Source organism: Hemibagrus wyckioides, linkage group LG29 (genome assembly GCF_019097595.1).
Source record: "Hemibagrus wyckioides isolate EC202008001 linkage group LG29, SWU_Hwy_1.0, whole genome shotgun sequence".
Taxonomy (NCBI): domain Eukaryota; kingdom Metazoa; phylum Chordata; class Actinopteri; order Siluriformes; family Bagridae; genus Hemibagrus; species Hemibagrus wyckioides.
Window position 1 is genome coordinate 20,402,698 of NC_080738.1, and position 25,898 is coordinate 20,428,595.

Here is a 25,898-nt window from a genome sequence, read left to right on the forward strand (position 1 = left end):
GCTAATATGATCTCAAGACTGATACAACCGCCACCAAACCCAGGCTAATATGATCTCAAGACACTGATACAACCGCCACCAAACCCAGGCTAATATGATCTCAAGACTGATACAACCGCCACCAAACCCAGGCTAATATGATCTCAAGACACTGATACAACCGCCACCAAACCCAGGCTAATATGATCTCAAGACATTGATAATGCAGAGTTGTGAAGGGAACAGGAAGTGGCTAATAACTTCGGTGTATATTGTGTGATGTAAATCAAACCTCAACTTTATGTTAAGAGAAGAAAGCTGATCACACGGACATGACTACTGTGAGTGTCAGTCATAGCGCCACCTACTGGCAGCAGGAAGTGTGTCACTTTTAGTCTCTAATGTTTTCCTTTTCTTTCACCTGATTTGGTTGAAAATCAGTGAGAATAATGTCAGGACATGACTGATGTCAAACTGTGAAGGAATTTGTGATATTGTGAATGATGTTGCTATGGTGAGGATTTAAATAAGGACATAATAGAAGAAAATTAATGTTCTTGTATCTTAACAGTGGAAAGTCCTAATGTTTCAAAATATTTTACATAGAAGGAACAACTGGTTGTGAGTAAGTCTGCTTAGGTTCATGATTTTGTGACGCTCAAACGGCTCACAACAAATTTATACATTTATCACTCCATTGACTGGACATGGTTGTGGCCTGACTCCTGCAGTACTAGACTCTGTCCACTAGAGGCTCTTTCCCCTTTATTTATTTTTTAAAATATGGCTTCATGTTCACAATTTATATACAGAGTCAACCAAAAAATGTATACACACTTCAGGAAAAGAAAAATAGTATGATGTATATTATCTTTTTGCCATCAGTGGACTTTGCTGTGATCACTTTCATTAGACCCAAATTGTCATTTTTGTCCTTTTGGTATTTCCCCGTTAAATACATGTACCCTCTGTGCCCACTGTGTCTGGTGCGCCTCGGTGGCAATGGCGCCGTTGCTTGGACCCGATCATAGTTGCTAGCAACTATATTTATAATTGTTGTTGTTGTAGTAGTAAAATTTAAACACACTTAAATATCATTATCTGCTCTGCTGGTTTCTACTTCTTCTTCTTCTTCTACTTCTTCTTCTTCTTCTTCTTCTACTTCTACTTCTTCTTCTTCTTCTTCTTCTTCTTCTTCTTCTTCTTCTTCTTCTTCTACTTCTTCTTCTTCTTCTACTTCTACTTCTTCTTCTACTTCTTCTTCTTCTTCTTCTACTTCTTCTTCTTCTTCTTCTTCTTCTTCTGCTGTTCCAGGTTTGTAGCTCAGCTTCTTCCAGTAGTTGTGTGTTTCAGGGGGTTCTCCCTTCAGGCTCCTCTTCAGGAGGTGAGATGATCCTCAGTTGGTTCAGTTCTGCTGATTGACTTGTTCAGTCTGAAATCTCCACTTTCCCCCTGATGAAGTCCTGTGTTTAGTCTCACTGGGGTTTGGATGGTTCTCTTGCTGCATGATGAAGTTCCTCCTGATTAGATTGGATGTATTTCTCTGTAGATGATCAGACAGAGTGTTTCTGTAGACTTCTGAGTTGATTCTGATGATATCATCATGAGCTCCATCATCAGTGAAGATCAGTGAGAATGTTCCAGAAGCAGCCGTGCGAGCCCGAGCCATGTTTGTTTTGGATCAGGAGCAGATCCTTACTAACTCCAGCCTTTGGTTTTTTCATCACTTTTCTAGAGGCTTATCTCTGATGAGAAATTCCAGAACTTTTGTGGTTCATCTCTGTATTTCTTTGTGAATTCCATCTTCTTTACCGTTGCTGATGTATAGGATAACCTGACAGTGTGATTAGAGTGAAACTGTAATACTTGTTCTCTCTACTTCTGTTCCCTAAAATACTGTAATCAGTTATTTACCCTTATACATACATTTTTTAAATAAATAAATAAAATAAAACACTGATAAGCGTGACATTAGAAACACACAAAGAGAAAAACACAAGGTGTTAATATTTTTTATTTTTTTTATTTCAGCTATTACAATACAAAAAGTCACACTGAACATTATTATTATTATTATTATTATTATTATTATTATAATAAATGTTTTTTTTTTAGTCTCTGATTCAGACAGGATCAGTTTTACACGCAGAGATCAGACACATTATCTATCTTTTTTTCCAGGAGTTTCTCCTAATAATTAAACTTCAACACCTCCAGTAAAAAGGCATACTCTTACATCACTACACGTGACCAAGCCCCGCCCACTGCCACTCCACTGACACCACAACTGATTCAACATTATAACTGCCTTTACCACTGATTTATATAAAGCAGGAATCTCTGTCTCTTCAATTCTAAAACCTTCTTGGGGTTTGTAAGTGCTAGAGACAGCTACAGACAAAATCTAACATTTTTATTTTATCTGATTTTTTTAAATAATGTCTTCATTTACATTGCTGTATTTAATGCAGTGATGCCTATTGAGTGATTATTATCACACACACACACGCACACACACACACACACACACACACACACCTCTCCCTGTTTTAAAGTCAAAATTCAAGCAGTTCTTCAGGACCAGGTGGAGTGGGTTGGACTGCATTGTGTTTCATCACTAGATACTATAGGAAAGGGGCAGTCTCAGCTAACTAGCTAACATATGCTAATGTTCAGAATAGCATGTTGTAGCTAACTAACTCACTGACGAGGCAGCATGTCTGTGATGAAGCAGGTGACTGTTTAAATGAAGACTCATTAAGGGCGATGCGGTCAGTCACTATTCAGTCCTCAGAATGACCGCTGTCATACAGTGTGATGTCACAAAAAAAAAAACACATGAGCAGCGGGCGAAAGATGGCAGGAACTTTGCAGAATAAACGCTAGCGATGAGAGTGAAGCTGGTGTAAAACTGATCTGTGTGACATCAGGACCCAGGAAGCTTCAGTGTGGTCATTACGCTGTGCTGTGGTTCTCAGTGTGAGAGTGAATAAATACTACATGAACGTGATCACATCGACTCTGTGTACAGTATTTAAATAATTCTCGTGTTCTGATGCTCATTACTGAGGTTGTGGCTTTGACTTAAACACTGCAGATGGTTATCTGTGAGGACGATCAGTAACACAGGGCTGTATTAAAGTGCTGGAGTCAAACTAATCCCCGCTTTATACTGTCTGCACTTCAGCACAGCTCTGACAGCACTGACCGCTCCACCACCTTCTAAACAGTCCTATTGCTGGGTGACGTGCTACTGCCGGCTCAGCTCCACATCCTGCACCTCACTGTACTCTGTTCATCAGGGCGGAGAAATCAGTTACCCCGCTGTCACTCGTCCTGTCGCCGGCCCACTCCAGGAAGTAACAAATACCTGGAATGTCAGAGGGGAAGTTGGGAGGAAGTTCGTCTCTGGAGCGTGGGATAAACGTGAACTCAGGACAATCCTTCAGCAACCTGGAAGAAGAGGAGATGCTCTTTAAAGGGATCTTTATATAAATAATCACTGATCTGATGGTATGATGAAGCGGAGTTACTGTTTCCACTCCAGTGGTCATTAATGTTCTGCAACAGTAATGTTATTTCTCTTACACCATTTTACCAAGAAGTAAAAAACCTCAGTGAAAAAAGTTCTGCCTCTTACTTCCTTTATAATCATCTCTAAGATTTTAAAGGATTTGTGTAGTTTTTGCCAAAACCTTTACTCTGTAATGTGCAGAGATAATGTTAAGTTTAAGCGTATAATCACGTCAGGGCCTCTCTCTAAAGATTCAACATTAAAAAAGGTCAAATATTTAATACATTAAAACAATTCAAACATTAATAAACCACTGATTTACAAAACGAGAGGAAAGCAGGTGAGACGTTTCTGGACATTTCCTGGTCCTGTACCTGTAGGTTGTTGGACTGATGTTGATTTTCCTCGGCAGGCTGCACGACTCGAACTTGTTGGCTAAAGTGACATTGTTCCCAAAAAGACAGTATCGAGGCATCTTCACCCCGACCACGCCCGCCAGGACTGAGCCAGAATGAACGCCAATCCTCATCTGAGAGACAGAAACAAAATGCTAAATCACTGATGATCTGATGATGACAGAGAAAATTAAGGAATGAGCATTAACTCTCAGACAGGCCAAACTCTACATTCACAGGAACTGAGCAACACACACACACACACACACACACACACACACAAGATAACCACTGACCTTGATAGCCTCACCCATGGGGGTTGTGACCTCATCAGAGAGCTCCATCATCTTCAGTGCCATCAGAGCGATCTGTACAGCGTGAGTGGGACTGTCTTTATGTAAACCTCCAGCAACACAATACGCATCTCCGATTGTCTCCACCTACAACACAGAGATGACCACAAACTAATCCCACATCATTTACTGTGTGTTTAATACTTAAATCTACACTGCTGAAAAAAATCACAGATATGACTAGCTGGATTAGTTAGCATGGTTTCCCCAAACACCACTGTGACATCATTACCACCACATAATTACTACATCACCACATCACCACATCACCACATCACCACATCACCATATCACTACATCACTACATCACTACATCACCACATCACCACATCACTACATCACTACATCATTACATCAACACATCACTACATCACAACATCACTACATCACCACATCACCACATCACCACATCATTACATCACTACATCACCACATCACCATATCACTACATCACTACATCACTACATAACCACATCACCACATCACCACATCACTACATCATTACATCAACACATCACTACATCACAACATCACTACATCACTACATAACCACATCACCACATCATTACATCACTACATCACCACATCACCACATCACCACATCACCATATCACTACATCACTACATCACTACATCACCACATCACTACATCACTACATCACTACATCACTACATCACTACATCACATCACTACATCACAACATCACTACATCACTACATCACTACATCACAACATCACTACATCACTACATCACCACATCACTACATCACTACATCACAACATCACTACATCACTACATCACCACATCACCACATCACTACATCACTACATCACTACATCACTACATCACAACATCACTACATCACCACATCACCATATCACTACATCACCACATCACCACATCAACACATCACTACATCACTACATCACTACATCACTACATCACCACATCACCACATCACCACATCACAACATCACTACATCACTTAATCACTACATCACCACATCACCACATCACCACATCACAACATCACTACATCACCACATCACCACATCACTACATCAACACATCACCACATCACTACATCAACACATCACCACATCACCACATCACTACATCACCACATCACTACATCACTACATCACCACATCACTACATCACCACATCATTACATCAACACATCACTACATCACTACATCACCACATCACTACATCAACACATCACCACATCACCACATCACTACATCACCACATCACTACATCAACACATCACTACATCACTACATCACCACATCACTACATCAACACATCACCACATCACCACATCACTACATCACCACATCACTACATCAACACATCACTACATCACTACATCACCACATCACTACATCACCACATCACTACATCAACACATCACCACATCACTACATCACTACATCACCACATCACTACATCACTACATCACCACATCACTACATCACCACATCACTACATCAACACATCACTACATCACTACATCAACACATCACCACATCACTACATCACTACATCACCACATCACTACATCACTACATCACCACATCACTACATCACTACATCAACACATCACTACATCACTACATCAACACATCACTACATCACCACATCACTAATTCACTACATCACCACATCACTACATCACTACATCACCACATCACCACATCACTACATCAACACATCACTACATCACTACATCACCACATCACTACATCACTACATCACCACATCACCACATCACTACATCAACACATCACTACATCACCACATCACCACATCAACACATCACTACATCACTACATCACTTAATCACTACATCACCACATCACCACATCACCACATCACAACATCACTACATCACCACATCACAACATCACTACATCACTACATCACCACATCACCATATCACTACATCACCACATCACCACATCAACACATCACTACATCACTACATCACTTAATCACTACATCACCACATCACCACATCACCACATCACAACATCACTACATCACCACATCACCACATCACTACATCACTACATCACTACATCAACACATCACTACATCAACACATCACCACATCACCACATCACTACATCACCACATCACTACATCACTACATCACCACATCACTACATCACCACATCATTACATCAACACATCACTACATCACTACATCACCACATCACTACATCAACACATCACTACATCACTACATCACTACATCACCACATCACCACATCACCACATCACCACATCAACACATCACCACATCACTACATCACTACATCACTACATCACTACATCACCACATCACCACATCACCACATCACTACATCACTACATCACCACATCACTACATCACTACATCAACACATCACTACATCACCACATCACTACATCACTACATCAACACATCACTACATCACCACATCACTAATTCACTACATCACCACATCACTACATCACTACATCACCACATCACCACATCACTACATCAACACATCACTACATCACTACATCACCACATCACTACATCACCACATCACCACATCACTACATCACTACATCACCACATCACTACAGCACTACATCAACACATCACTACATCACTACATCAACACATCACCACATCACTACATCACTACATCACCACATCACCACATCACTACATCAACACATCACTACATCACTACATCACCACATCACCACAACACTACATCACTACATCACCACATCACCACATCACTACATCACTACATCAACACATCACTACATCACTACATCACTACATCACTACATCAACACATCACCACATCACTACATCACTACATCACCACATCACCACATCACCACATCATTACATCACTACATCACTACATCACCACATCATTACATCACCACATCACCACATCACTACATCATTACATCACATCACTACATCACTACATCACTACATCCCCACATCACTACATCACTACATCACTACATCATTACATCCCCACATCACTACATCACTACATCACTACATCACCACATCACTACATCATTACATCACTACATCACCACATCACTACATCACCACATCACCACATCACTACATCACCACATCACTACATCACCACATCACCACATCACTACATCACCACATCACCACATCACTACATCACTACATCCCCACATCACTACATCACTACATCACTACATCACCACATCACTACATCACTACATCACCACATCACCACATCACCACATCACCACATCACTACATCACCACATCCCCACATCACTACATCACTACATCACTACATCACCACATCACTACATCACTACATCATTACATCACCACATCACTACATCACCACATCACCACATCACCACATCACTACATCACTACATCACCACATCACCACATCACTACATCACTACATCACTACATCACCACATCACTACATCACTACATCATTACATCACCACATCACTACATCACCACATCACCACATCACCACATCACTACATCACCACATCACCACATCACCACATCACTACATCACCACATCACCACATCACTACATCACCACATCACCACATCACTACATCACCACATCACCACATCACTACATCACCACATCACCACATCACCACATCACTACATCACCACATCACTACATCACCACATCACCACATCACTACATCACTACATCACCACATCACCACATCACCACATCATTACATCACCACATCACTACATCACTACATCACCACATCACCACATCACCACATCACTACATCACCACATCACCACATCACCACATCATTACATCACCACATCACTACATCACCACATCACCACATCACCACATCACTACATCATTACATCACATCACCACATCACCACATCACCACATCACTACATCACTACATCATTACATCACATCACCACATCACCACATCACCACATCACCACATCACTACATCACTACATCATTACATCACATCACCACATCACCACATCACCACATCACCACATCACTACATCACCACATCACCACATCACTACATCACCACATCACTACATCATTACATCACATCACTACATCACTACATCCCCACATCACCACATCACTACATCATTACATCCCCACATCACTACATCACTACATCACTACATCACTACATCACCACATCACTACATCACTACATCATTACATCACCACATCACCACATCACCACATCACCACATCACTACATCACCACATCACCACATCACTACATCACCACATCACCACATCACTACATCACCACATCACTACATCACCACATCACCACATCACTACATCACCACATCACCACGTCACTACATCACTACATCAATACATCACTACATCACCACATCACCACATCACTACATCAATACATCACTACATCACCACATCACTACATCACCACATCACTACCACCACATAATTACTACATCACCACATCACCACATCACTACATCACTAAATCAGTACATCACCACATCACTACATCACTACATCACCACATCATTACATCACCAGATCACTACATCACTACATCACTACATCACCACATAACCACATCATTACATCACCACATCACTACATCACCACATCATTACATCACCACATCATTACATCACCACATCACTACATCACCACATCACTACATCAATACATCACTACATCACTACATCACCAAATCATTACATCACCACATCATTACATCATTACATCACTACATCACTACATCACTACATCACCACATTGCCACATCATTACATCACCACATCACTAAATCACTACATCACCACATCACCACATCATTACATCACCACATCATTACATCATTACATCACTACATCACTACATCACTACATCACCACATCACTACATCACCACATTGCCACATCATTACATCACCACATCACTACATCACCACATAACTACATCACCACATCACCACATCACTACATCAACACATTACTACATCACCACATCATTACATCACCACATCACCACATCACTACATCACCACATCATTACATAACCACATCACTACATCACCACATCATTACATCACCACATCACTACATCACCACATCACTACATCACCACATCATTACATCACCACATCACTAAATCACCACATCACTACATCACCACATCACTACATCACCACATCACTACATCACCACATCATTACATCACCACATCACTACATCACCACATCACCACATCACCACATCATTACATCACTACATCACCACATCACTACATCACCACATCACTACATCACCACATCACTACATCACTACATCACCACATCACTACATCACCACATCATTACATCACCACATCACAACATCATTACATCACTACATCACCACATCACTACATCACCACATCACTACATCACCACATCATTACATCACTACATCACTACCACCACATAATTACTACATCACCACATCATTACATCACTACATCACCACATCACTACATTACCACATCACTACATCACCACATCACTATATCACTGCATCACCACATCATTACATCACCACATCACAACATCATTACATCACTACATCACCACATCACTACATCACCACATCACTACATCACCACATCACTACATCACTACATCACCACATCATTACATCACCACATCACAACATCATTACATCACTACATCATTAGATCACCACATCATTACATCACCACATCACCACATCATTGCATCACCACATCATTACATCACCACATCACTACATCACCACATCACTACATCACCACATCAACACATCACTACATCACCACATCACTAAATCACTACATCACTAAATCACTACATCACTACATCATTACATCACTAAAGCACTACATCATTACATCACTACATCAATACATCACTACATCATTACATCACTACATCACCACATCACTACATCACCACATCACTAAATCACTACATCACTAAATCACTACATCACCACATCACTACATCACCACATCACTAAATCACTACATCACCACATCACTACATCACTACATCACCACATCACCACATCACCACATCACCAAATCACTACATCACCACATCACTACATCACTACATCACTAAATCACCACATCACCACATCACTACATCACTACATCACCACATCACTACATCACTACATCACCACATCACTACATCACTACATCACTAAATCACCACATCACCACATCACTACATCACTACATCACTACATCACCACATCACTACATCACTACATCACTAAATCACCACATCACCACATCACTACATCAACACATCATTACATCACCACATTACTACATCACCACATCACTAAATCACTACATCACTAAATCACTACATCACCACATCACTACATCACCACATCACTACATCACCACATCACTAAATCACTACATCACCACATCACTAAATCACTACATCACTAAATCACCACATCACTACATCACCACATCATTACATCACCACATCACAACATCATTACATCACTACATCACCACATCACTACATCACCACATCACTACATCACCACATCACTACATCACTACATCACCACATCATTACATCACCACATCACAACATCATTACATCACTACATCACCACATCACTACATCACCACATCACTACATCACCACATCATTACATCACTACATCACTACCACCACATAATTACTACATCACCACATCATTACATCACTACATCACTACCACCACATAATTACTACATCACCACATCATTACATCACTACATCACCACATCACTACATCACCACATCATTACATCACCACATCACCACATCATTACATCACCACATCATTAGATCACCACATCATTACATCACCACATCACCACATCATTGCATCACCACATCATTACATCACAACATCACTACATCACTACATCATTACATCACTACATCAACACATCATTACATCACTACATCAACACATCACTACATCACCACATCACTACATCACCACATCATTACATCACCACATCACTACATCACCACATCACTAAATCACTACATCACTAAATCACTACATCACTACATCACTACATCACTAAATCACTACATCATTACATCACTACATCAATACATCACTACATCATTACATCACTACATCATTACATCACTACATCACTACATCACTAAATCACCACATCACTACATCACTACATCACTAAATCACTACATCACCACATCACTAAATCACATCACTACATCACTAAATCACTACATCACTACATCACTAAATCACCACATCACTACATCACCACATCACTACATCACCACATCACTAAATCACCACATCACTACATCACCACATCACTACATCACCACATCACTAAATCACTACATCACCACATCACTACATCACCACATCACTACATCACCACATCACTAAATCACTACATCACCACATCACTACATCACCACATCACCACATCACCACATCACCACATCACCAAATCACTACATCACCACATCACTACATCACTAAATCACCACATCACCACATCACTACATCACCACATCACTACATCACTACATCACCACATCACTACATCACTACATCACTAAATCACCACATCACCACATCACTACATCACTACATCAATACATCACCACATCACTACATCACTACATCACTAAATCACCACATCACCACATCACTACATCACCACATCACTACATCACCACATCACTACATCACCACATCATTACATCACCACATCACTAAATCACTACATCACCACATCACTAAATCACTACATCACTACATCACTACATCACTACATCACTACATCACTAAATCACCACATCACCACATCACTACATCACTAAATCACCACATCACCACATCACTACATCACTACATCACCACATCACTACATCACCACATCACTACATCACCACATCATTACATCACCACATCACTAAATCACTACATCACCACATCACTAAATCACTACATCACTAAATCACTACATCACCAAATCACTACATCACTACATCACCACATCACTACATCACCACATCACTACATCACCACATCACTACATCACTACATCACCACATCACTACATCACCACATCACTAAATCACTACATCACCACATCACTAAATCACTACATCACTACATCACTACATCACTAAATCACCACATCACTACATCACTACATCACCACATCACTAAATCACTACATCACTACATCACTAAGTCACCACATCACCACATCACTACATCACTACATCACTACATCACTAAATCACCACATCACCACATCACTACATCACGACATCACTACATCACCACATCACTACATCACCACATCACCACCTCACTACATCACCACATCACTACATCACCACATCACTACATCACCACATCACTACATCACCACATCACTACATCACCACATCACCACATCACTACATCACCACATCACTACATCACCACATCACTACATCACCACATCACTACATCACCACATCACCACATCACTACATCACCACATCACTACATCACCACATCACTACATCACCACATCATTACATCACCACATCACTACATCACCACATCACTAAATCACTACATCACTATATCACCACATCATTACATCACTAAATCACCACATCACTACATCACTACATCACTAAATCACCACATCACTACATCACCACATCACTACATCACCACATCACTAAATCACTACATCACCACATCACTAAATCACTACATCACCACATCACTAAATCACTACATCACCACATCACTAAATCACTACATCACCACATCACTAAATCACCACATCACTAAATCACTACATCACCACATCACTAATTCACTACATCACTAAATCACTACATCACCACATCACTACATCACTACATCACTAAATCACTACATCACCACATCATGACATCACTAAATCACCACATCACTAAATCACCACATCACTACATCACTAAATCACTACATCACCACATCACTAAATCACTACATCACCACATCACCACATCACTACATCACCACATCACCACATCACTACATCACCACATCACTAAATCACCATATCACTACATCACTACATCACCACATCATTACATCACCACATCACTACATCACCACATCACTAAATCACTACATCACTACATCACCACATCATTACATCACTAAATCACCACATCACTACATCACTACATCACTAAATCACCACATCACTACATCACCACATCACTACATCACCACATCACCACATCACTACATCACCACATCACTAAATCACTACATCACCACATCACTAAATCACTACATCACCACATCACTAAATCACTACATCACCACATCACTAAATCACCACATCACTAAATCACCACATCACTAAATCACTACATCACCACATCACTAAATCACTACATCACCACATCACTAAATCACTACATCACTAAATCACCACATCACTACATCACCACATCACTACATCACCACATCACTACATCACTAAATCACCACATCACTACATCACAACATCATTACATCACCACATCACTACATCACCACATCATTACATCACCACATCACAACATCATTACATCACTACATCACCACATCACTACATCACCACATCACTACATCACCACATCATTACATCACTACATCACTACCACCACATAATTACTACATCACCACATCATTACATCACTACATCACCACATCACTACATTACCACATCACTACATCACCACATCACTACATCACTGCATCACCACATCATTACATCACCACATCACAACATCATTACATCACTACATCACCACATCACTACATCACCACATCACTACATCACCACATCACTACATCACTACATCACCACATCATTACATCACCACATCACAACATCATTACATCACTACATCACCACATCACTACATCACCACATCACTACATCACCACATCATTACATCACTACATCACTACCACCACATAATTACTACATCACCACATCATTAAATCACTACATCACTACCACCACATAATTACTACATCACCACATCATTACATCACCACATCATTACATCACCACATCACCACATCATTACATCACCACATCATTAGATCACCACATCATTACATCACCACATCATTGCATCACCACATCATTACATCACCACATCACTACATCACCACATCACCACATCACTACATCATTACATCACTACATCACCACATCACTACATCACCACATCACCACATCACCACATCACCACATCACTACATCACCACATCACTACATCACCACATCACTACATCACCACATCACCACATCACTACATCACCACATCACTACATCACCACATCATTACATCACCACATCACTACATCACCACATCACTAAATCACTACATCACTATATCACCACATCATTACATCACTAAATCACCACATCACTACATCACTACATCACTAAATCACCACATCACTACATCACCACATCACTACATCACCACATCACTAAATCACTACATCACCACATCACTAAATCACTACATCACCACATCACTAAATCACTACATCACCACATCACTAAATCACTACATCACCACATCACTAAATCACCACATCACTAAATCACTACATCACCACATCACTAATTCACTACATCACTAAATCACTACATCACCACATCACTACACCACTACATCACTAAATCACTACATCACCACATCATGACATCACTAAATCACCACATCACTAAATCACCACATCACTACATCACTAAATCACTACATCACCACATCACTAAATCACTACATCACCACATCACCACATCACTACATCACCACATCACCACATCACTACATCACCACATCACTAAATCACCATATCACTACATCACTACATCACCACATCATTACATCACCACATCACTACATCACCACATCACTAAATCACTACATCACTACATCACCACATCATTACATCACTAAATCACCACATCACTACATCACTACATCACTAAATCACCACATCACTACATCACCACATCACTACATCACCACATCACCACATCACTACATCACCACATCACTAAATCACTACATCACCACATCACTAAATCACTACATCACCACATCACTAAATCACTACATCACTAAATCACCACATCACTACATCACCACATCACTACATCACCACATCACTACATCACTAAATCACCACATCACTACATCACAACATCATTACATCACCACATCACTACATCACCACATCATTACATCACCACATCACAACATCATTACATCATTACATCACTACATCACCACATCACTACATCACCACATCACTACATCACCACATCATTACATCACTACATCACTACCACCACATAATTACTACATCACCACATCATTACATCACTACATCACCACATCACTACATTACCACATCACTACATCACCACATCACTACATCACTGCATCACCACATCATTACATCACCACATCACAACATCATTACATCACTACATCACCACATCACTACATCACCACATCACTACATCACCACATCACTACATCACTACATCACCACATCATTACATCACCACATCACAACATCATTACATCACTACATCACCACATCACTACATCACCACATCACTACATCACCACATCATTACATCACTACATCACTACCACCACATAATTACTACATCACCACATCATTAAATCACTACATCACTACCACCACATAATTACTACATCACCACATCATTACATCACCACATCATTACATCACCACATCACCACATCATTACATCACCACATCATTAGATCACCACATCATTACATCACCACATCATTGCATCACCACATCATTACATCACCACATCACTACATCACCACATCACCACATCACTACATCATTACATCACTACATCAACACATCATTACATCACTACATCACTACATCATTACATCACTACATCAACACATCATTACATCACTACATCAACACATCATTACATCACTACAACACTACATCATTACATCACTACATCAACACATCATTACATCACTACATCACCACATCACTACATCACCACATCACCACATCATTACATCACCACATCACTACATCACCACATCACTAAATCACTACATCACTAAATCACTACATCACTACATCAATACATCACTACATCATTACATCACTACATCATTACATCACTACATCATTACATCACTACATCACCACATCACTACATCACTACATCACTAAATCACTACATCACCACATCACTAAATCACATCACTACATCACTACATCACTAAATCACCACATCACTACATCACCACATCACTACATCACCACATCATTACATCACCACATCACTACATCACCACATCACTAAATCACTACATCACTAAATCACTACATCACCACATCACTACATCACCACATCACTACATCACCACATCACTAAATCACTACATCACCACATCACTAAATCACCACATCACCACATCACTACATCACTACATCACTACATCACCACATCACTACATCACCACATCATTACATCACCACATCACTACATCACCACATCACTAAATCACTACATCACCACATCACTACATCACCACATCACTACATCACCACATCACTAAATCACTACATCACCACATCACTAAATCACTACATCACTACATCACTACATCACTAAATCACCACATCACCACATCACTACATCACTACATCACTACATCACTAAATCACTACATCACTACATCACTACATCACTAAATCACCACATCACCACATCACTACATCACTACATCACCACATCACTACATCACCACATCACTACATCACTACATCACCACATCACCACATCACCACATCACTACATCACCACATCACTACATCACCACATCACTAAATCACCATATCACTACATCACTACATCACCACATCATTACATCACCACATCACTACATCACCACATCACTAAATCACTACATCACTATATCACCACATCATTACATCACTAAATCACCACATCACTACATCACTAAATCACCACATCACTACATCACCACATCACTACATCACCACATCACTAAATCACTACATCACCACATCACTAAATCACTACATCACCACATCACTAAATCACTACATCACCACATCACTAAATCACTACATCACCACATCACTAATTCACTACATCACCACATCACTAAATCACTACATCACCACATCACTAAATCACTACATCACCACATCACTAAATCACTACATCACCACATCACTAATTCACTACATCACCACATCACTAAATCACCACATCACTAAATCACCACATCACTAAATCACTACATCACCACATCACTAAATCACTACATCACCACATCACTAATTCACTACATCACTAAATCACTACATCACCACATCACTACATCACTAAATCACTACATCACCACATCACTAAATCACTACATCACCACATCACTAATTCACTACATCACTAAATCACTACATCACCACATCACTACATCACTAATTCACTACATCACTAATTCACTACATCACCACATCACTAAATCACCACATCACTAAATCACCACATCACTAAATCACTACATCACCACATCACTAAATCACTACATCACCACATCACTAATTCACTACATCACTAAATCACTACATCACCACATCACTACATCACTAAATCACTACATCACTACATCACCACATCACCACATCACTACATCACCACATCACCACATCACTACATCACCACATCACTAAATCACCATATCACTACATCACTACATCACCACATCATTACATCACCACATCACTACATCACCACATCACTAAATCACTACATCACTACATCACCACATCATTACATCACTAAATCACCACATCACTACATCACCACATCACTACATCACTACATCACTACATCACCACATCACTACATCACTAAATCACCACATCACTACATCACCACATCACTAAATCACTACATCACTACATCACCACATCACTACATCACTAAATCACCACATCACTACATCACCACATCACTAAATCACTACATCACTACATCACCACATCACTACATCACTAAATCACCACATCACTACATCACCACATCACTACATCACCACATCACCACATCACTACATCACTAAATCACTACATCACTACATCACCACATCATTAGATCACTAAATCACCACATCACTACATCACCACATCACTAAATCACTACATCACTACATCACCACATCACTACATCACTAAATCACCACATCACTACATCACCACATCACTACATCACCACATCACCACATCACTACATCACCACATCACTAAATCACTACATCACCACATCACTAAATCACTACATCACCACATCACTAAATCACTACATCACCACATCACTAAATGACCACATCACTAAATCACCACATCACTAAATCACTACATCACCACATCACTAAATCACTACATCACCACATCACTAATTCACTACATCACCACATCACTACATCACCACATCACTACATCACTACATCACCACATCACTAATTCACTACATCACCACATCACTACATCACCACATCATTACATCACCACATCACAACATCATTACATCACTACATCACCACATCACTACATCACCACATCACTACATCACCACATCATTACATCACTACATCACTACCACCACATAATTACTACATCACCACATCATTACATCACTACATCACTACATTACCACATCACTACATCACCACATCACTACATCACTGCATCACCACATCATTACATCACCACATCACAACATCATTACATCACTACATCACCACATCACTACATCACCACATCACTACATCACTACATCACCACATCATTACATCACCACATCACAACATCATTACATCACTACATCACCACATCAATACATCACCACATCACTACATCACCACATCATTACATCACTACATCACTACCACCACATAATTACTACATCACCACATCATTACATCACTACATCACTACCACCACATAATTACTACATCACCACATCATTACATCACTACATCACCACATCACTACATCACCACATCATTACATCACCACATCACCACATCATTACATCACCACATCATTAGATCACCACATCATTACATCACCACATCACCACATCATTGCATCACCACATCATTACATCACCACATCACTACATCACTACATCATTACATCACTACATCAACACATCATTACATCACTACATCAACACATCACTACATCACCACATCACTACATCACCACATCACCACATCATTACATCACCACATCACTACATCACCACATCACTACATCACCACATCACTAAATCACTACATCACTAAATCCCTACATCACTACATCACTACATCACTAAATCACTACATCATTACATCACTACATCAATACATCACTACATCATTACATCACTACATCATTACATCACTACATCAATACATCACTACATCATTACATCACTACATCATTACATCACTACATCATTACATCACTACATCAATACATCACTACATCACTACATCACTAAATCACCACATCACTACATCACTACATCATTACATCACTACATCATTACATCACTACATCATTACATCACTACATCACTAAATCACCACATCACTACATCACTACATCATTACATCACTACATCATTACATCACTACATCAATACATCACTACATCACTACATCACTAAATCACCACATCACTACATCACTACATCATTACATCACTACATCATTACATCACTACATCATTACATCACTACATCACCACATCACCACATCACTACATCACCACATCACTACATCACCACATCACTAAATCACCATATCACTACATCACTACATCACCACATCATTACATCACCACATCACTAAATCACTACATCACTACATCACTACATCACTACATCACTACATCACTAAATCACCACATCACTACATCACCACATCACTACATCACCACATCACTACATCACCACATCACTAAATCACTACATCACCACATCACCACATCACTAAATCACTACATCACCACATCACTAATTCACTACATCACCACATCACCACATCACTAAATCACCACATCACTAAATCACTACATCACCACATCACTAAATCACTACATCACCACATCACTAAATCATTACATCACCACATCACTAAATCACTACATCACTACATCACTACATCACTACATCACTAAATCACCACATCACTACATCACCACATCACTACATCACCACATCACTACATCACCACATCACTAAATCACTACATCACCACATCACCACATCACTAAATCACTACATCACTACATCACCACATCACTAAATCACCACATCACTAAATCACTACATCACCACATCACTAAATCACCACATCACTAAATCACTACATCACCACATCACTAAATCACCACATCACTAAATCACCACATCACCACATCACTAAATCACTACATCACCACATCACTAATTCACTACATCACCACATCACCACATCACTAAATCACCACATCACTAAATCACTACATCACCACATCACTAAATCACTACATCACTACATCACCACATCACTAAATCACCACATCACTAAATCACCACATCACTAAATCACTACATCACCACATCACTAAATCACTACATCACCACATCACTAAATCACTACATCACTACATCACCACATCACTAAATCACTACATCACTACATCACTACATCACTAAATCACTACATCACCACATCACTAATTCACTACATCACCACATCACCACATCACTAAATCACTGCATCACCACATCACTAAATCACTACATCACCACATCACTAAATCACTACATCACTACATCACTACATCACTAAATCACTACATCACCACATCATTACATCACTAAATCACTACATCACCACATCACTAAATCACCACATCACTACATCACTACATCACTACATCACTACATCACTAAATCACTACATCACCACATCACTAAATCACTACATCACTACATCACTACATCACCACATCACCACATCACTACATCACCACATCACTACATCCCCACATCACTAAATCACCATATCACTACATCACTACATCACCACATCATTACATCACCACATCAGTACATCACCACATCATTACATCACTAAATCACCACATCACTACATCACTACATCACTAAATCACCACATCACTACATCACCACATCACTACATCACCACATCACTACATCACCACATCACTAAATCACTATATCACCACATCACTACATCACCACATCACTAAATCACCACATCATTACATCACCACATCACTACATCACCACATCACTAAATCACTACATCACCACATCACTACATCACCACATCACTAAATCACTACATCACTACATCACTAAATCACTACATCACCACATCACCACATCACTACATCACCACATCACTACATCACCACATCACTAAATCACTACATCACTACATCACTAAATCACTACATCACCACATCACCACATCACTACATCACCACATCACTACATCACCACATCACTAAATCACTACATCATTACATCACTACATCACTACATCACCACATCACTAAATCACTACATCACTACATCACTAAATCACTACATCACCACATCACTACATCACCACATCACTACATCACCACATCACTACATCACCACATCACTAAATCACTACATCATTACATCACTACATCACTACATCACCACATCACTAAATCACTACATCATTACATCACTAAATCACTACATCACCACATCACTATATCACCACATCACTACATCACCACATCACTACATCACCACATCACTAAATCACTACATCACTACATCATTACATCACTAAATCACTACATCATTACATCACTACATCACTACATCACCACATCACTAAATCACTACATCACTACATCACTAAATCACTACATCACCACATCACTACATCACCACATCACTACATCACCACATCACTAAATCACTACATCATTACATCACTACATCACTACATCACCACATCACTAAATCACCACATCACTACATCACTACATCACCACATCACTAAATCACTACATCACTACATCACTAAATCACCACATCACTACATCACCACATCACTACATCACCACATCACTACATCACTACATCACTAAATCACTACATCACCACATCACTAAATCACCACATCACTACATCACTACATCACTAAATCACTACATCACTACATCACCACATCACTACATCACCACATCACTACATCACCACATCACTAAATCACTACATCACCACATCACTACATCACCACATCACTACATCACTACATCACTAAATCACTACATCACTACATCACCACATCACTACATCACCACATCACTACATCACCACATCACTACATCACCACATCACTAAATCACTACATCACTAAATCACTACATCACTACATCACTACATCACCACATCACTAAATCACTACATCACTAAATCACTACATCACTACATCACCACATCACTACATCACCACATCACTACATCACTACATCACTAAATCACTACATCACCACATCACTACATCACCACATCACTACATCACCACATCACTAAATCACTACATCACTACATCACTAAATCACTACATCACCACATCACTAAATCACCACATCACTACATCACTACATCACTAAATCACTACATCACTACATCACCACATCACTACATCACCACATCACCACATCACTACATCACCACATCACTACATCACCACATCACTACATCACCACATCACTAAATCACTACATCACCACATCACTACATCACCACATCACTACATCACCACATCACTAAATCACTACATCACTACATCACTAAATCACTACATCACTACATCACCACATCACTACATCACCACATCACTACATCACCACATCACTAAATCACTACATCACCACATCACTACATCACCACATCACTAAATCACTACATCACCACATCACTAAATCACCACATCATTACATCACCACATCACTAAATCACTACATCACCACATCACTAAATCACTACATCACTACATCACTACATCCCCACATCATTACATCACCACATCACTAAATCACTACATCACTACATCACCACATCACTAAATCACTACATCACCACATCACTAAATCACTACATCACCACATCACTACATCACCACATCACTAAATCACTACATCACCACATCACTACATCACCACATCACTAAATCACCACATCATTACATCACCACATCACTACATCACCACATCACTAAATCACTACATCACCACATCACTACATCACCACATCACTAAATCACTACATCACCACATCACTACATCACCACATCACTAAATCACCACATCATTACATCACCACATCACTACATCACCACATCACTAAATCACTACATCACCACATCACTAAATCACTACATCACCACATCACTACATCACCACATCACTAAATCACCACATCATTACATCACCACATCACTACATCACCACATCACTAAATCACTACATCACCACATCACTAAATCACTACATCACTACATCACCACATCACTAAATCACTACATCACCACATCACTACATCACCACATCACTAAATCACTACATCACCACATCACTACATCACCACATCACTAAATCACTACATCACTAAATCACTACATCACCACATCACTACATCACCACATCACTAAATCACCACATCATTACATCACCACATCACTACATCACCACATCACTAAATCACTACATCACCACATCACTACATCACCACATCACCACATCACTACATCACCACATCACTACATCACTACATCACCACATCACTACATCACCACATCACTAAATCACTACATCACCACATCACTACATCACCACATCACCACATCACCACATCACTACATCACCACATCACTACATCACTACATCACCACATCACTACATCACCACATCACTAAATCACCACATCATTACATCACCACATCACTACATCACCACATCACTAAATCACTACATCACCACATCACTAAATCACTACATCACTACATCACCACATCATTACATCACTACATCACCACATCACTACATCACCACATCACTAAATCACCACATCATTACATCACCACATCACTACATCACCACATCACTAAATCACTACATCACCACATCACTAAATCACTACATCACCACATCACTACATCACCACATCACTAAATCACCACATCATTACATCACCACATCACTACATCACCACATCACTAAATCAGTACATCACCACATCACTACATCACCACATCACCACATCACCACATCACTACATCACCACATCACCACATCACTACATCACCACATCACCACATCACCACATCACTACATCACCACATCACTAAATCACTACATCACCACATCACTAAATCACTACATCACCACATCACTACATCACCACATCACTAAATCACTACATCACCACATCACTAAATCTCTACATCACTACATCACCACATCATTACATCACTACATCACCACATCACTAAATCACTACATCACTACATCACTACATCCCCACATCATTACATCACTACATCACCACATCACTAAATCACTACATCACTACATCACCACATCACTAAATCACTACATCACCACATCACTACATCACCACATCACTAAATCACTACATCACCACATCACTACATCACCACATCACTAAATCACTACATCACCACATCACTACATCACCACATCACTAAATCACCACATCATTACATCACCACATCACTACATCACTAAATCACTACATCAACACATCACTAAATCACTACATCACTACATCACTAAATCACTACATCACTACATCACTACATCACCACATCATTACATCACTACATCACCACATCACTAAATCACTAAATCACTACATCACCACATCACTAAATCACTACATCACTAAATCACTACATCACTAAATCACTACATCACTACATCACCACATCACTAAATCACTACATCACTAAATCACTACATCACCACATCACTAAATCACCACATGATTACTATTTACCTCCGTTGGTGTTGTATTGTGTGATTCTGGATGTTATCTGTTCTTTAACTCAGAGGGAACATCTTCCCTTTCTCAGGCTCTTTAAACACACTGCCAGGTTTTTTTTTGGCTCAAACTAAGACGCTGCTGCAATGATGACTTTAACAGAAGATGGAGATTTGATTTAGATCTATTTTAGGCCGGAGCCATGTGTAGGAATGTAAACTAAACTAACTGTTCCTGCGCTGGTCCTCACAGCAGATCCATCTCCAGCGTGGACAAGATGTTTTATTTTCACATAGACTCCATTAGCTGATCTCTGCCAGAGCAGAGACAGAGATGAGAGTCCTCTC

General features: G+C 39.6%; 1 protein-coding gene across 1 annotated transcript in view; it reads right to left on the minus strand.

Moving 5' to 3' along the window:
• Positions 1–1,987: 1,987 nt before the first annotated feature.
• Positions 1,988–25,898, minus strand: part of gucy1a1 (guanylate cyclase 1 soluble subunit alpha 1) — a 37,391-nt gene continuing 13,480 nt past the window's right edge. Inside the window, exons 6-8 of the mRNA XM_058384380.1 lie at positions 4,185–4,328; positions 3,868–4,022; positions 1,988–3,432 (exon numbers count right to left, since the gene is read on the minus strand). Coding sequence (XP_058240363.1) covers positions 3,261–3,432; positions 3,868–4,022; positions 4,185–4,328 — 471 coding nt within the window. The 3' untranslated portion in view covers positions 1,988–3,260. The remainder of the gene's footprint in view (positions 3,433–3,867; positions 4,023–4,184; positions 4,329–25,898) is intronic.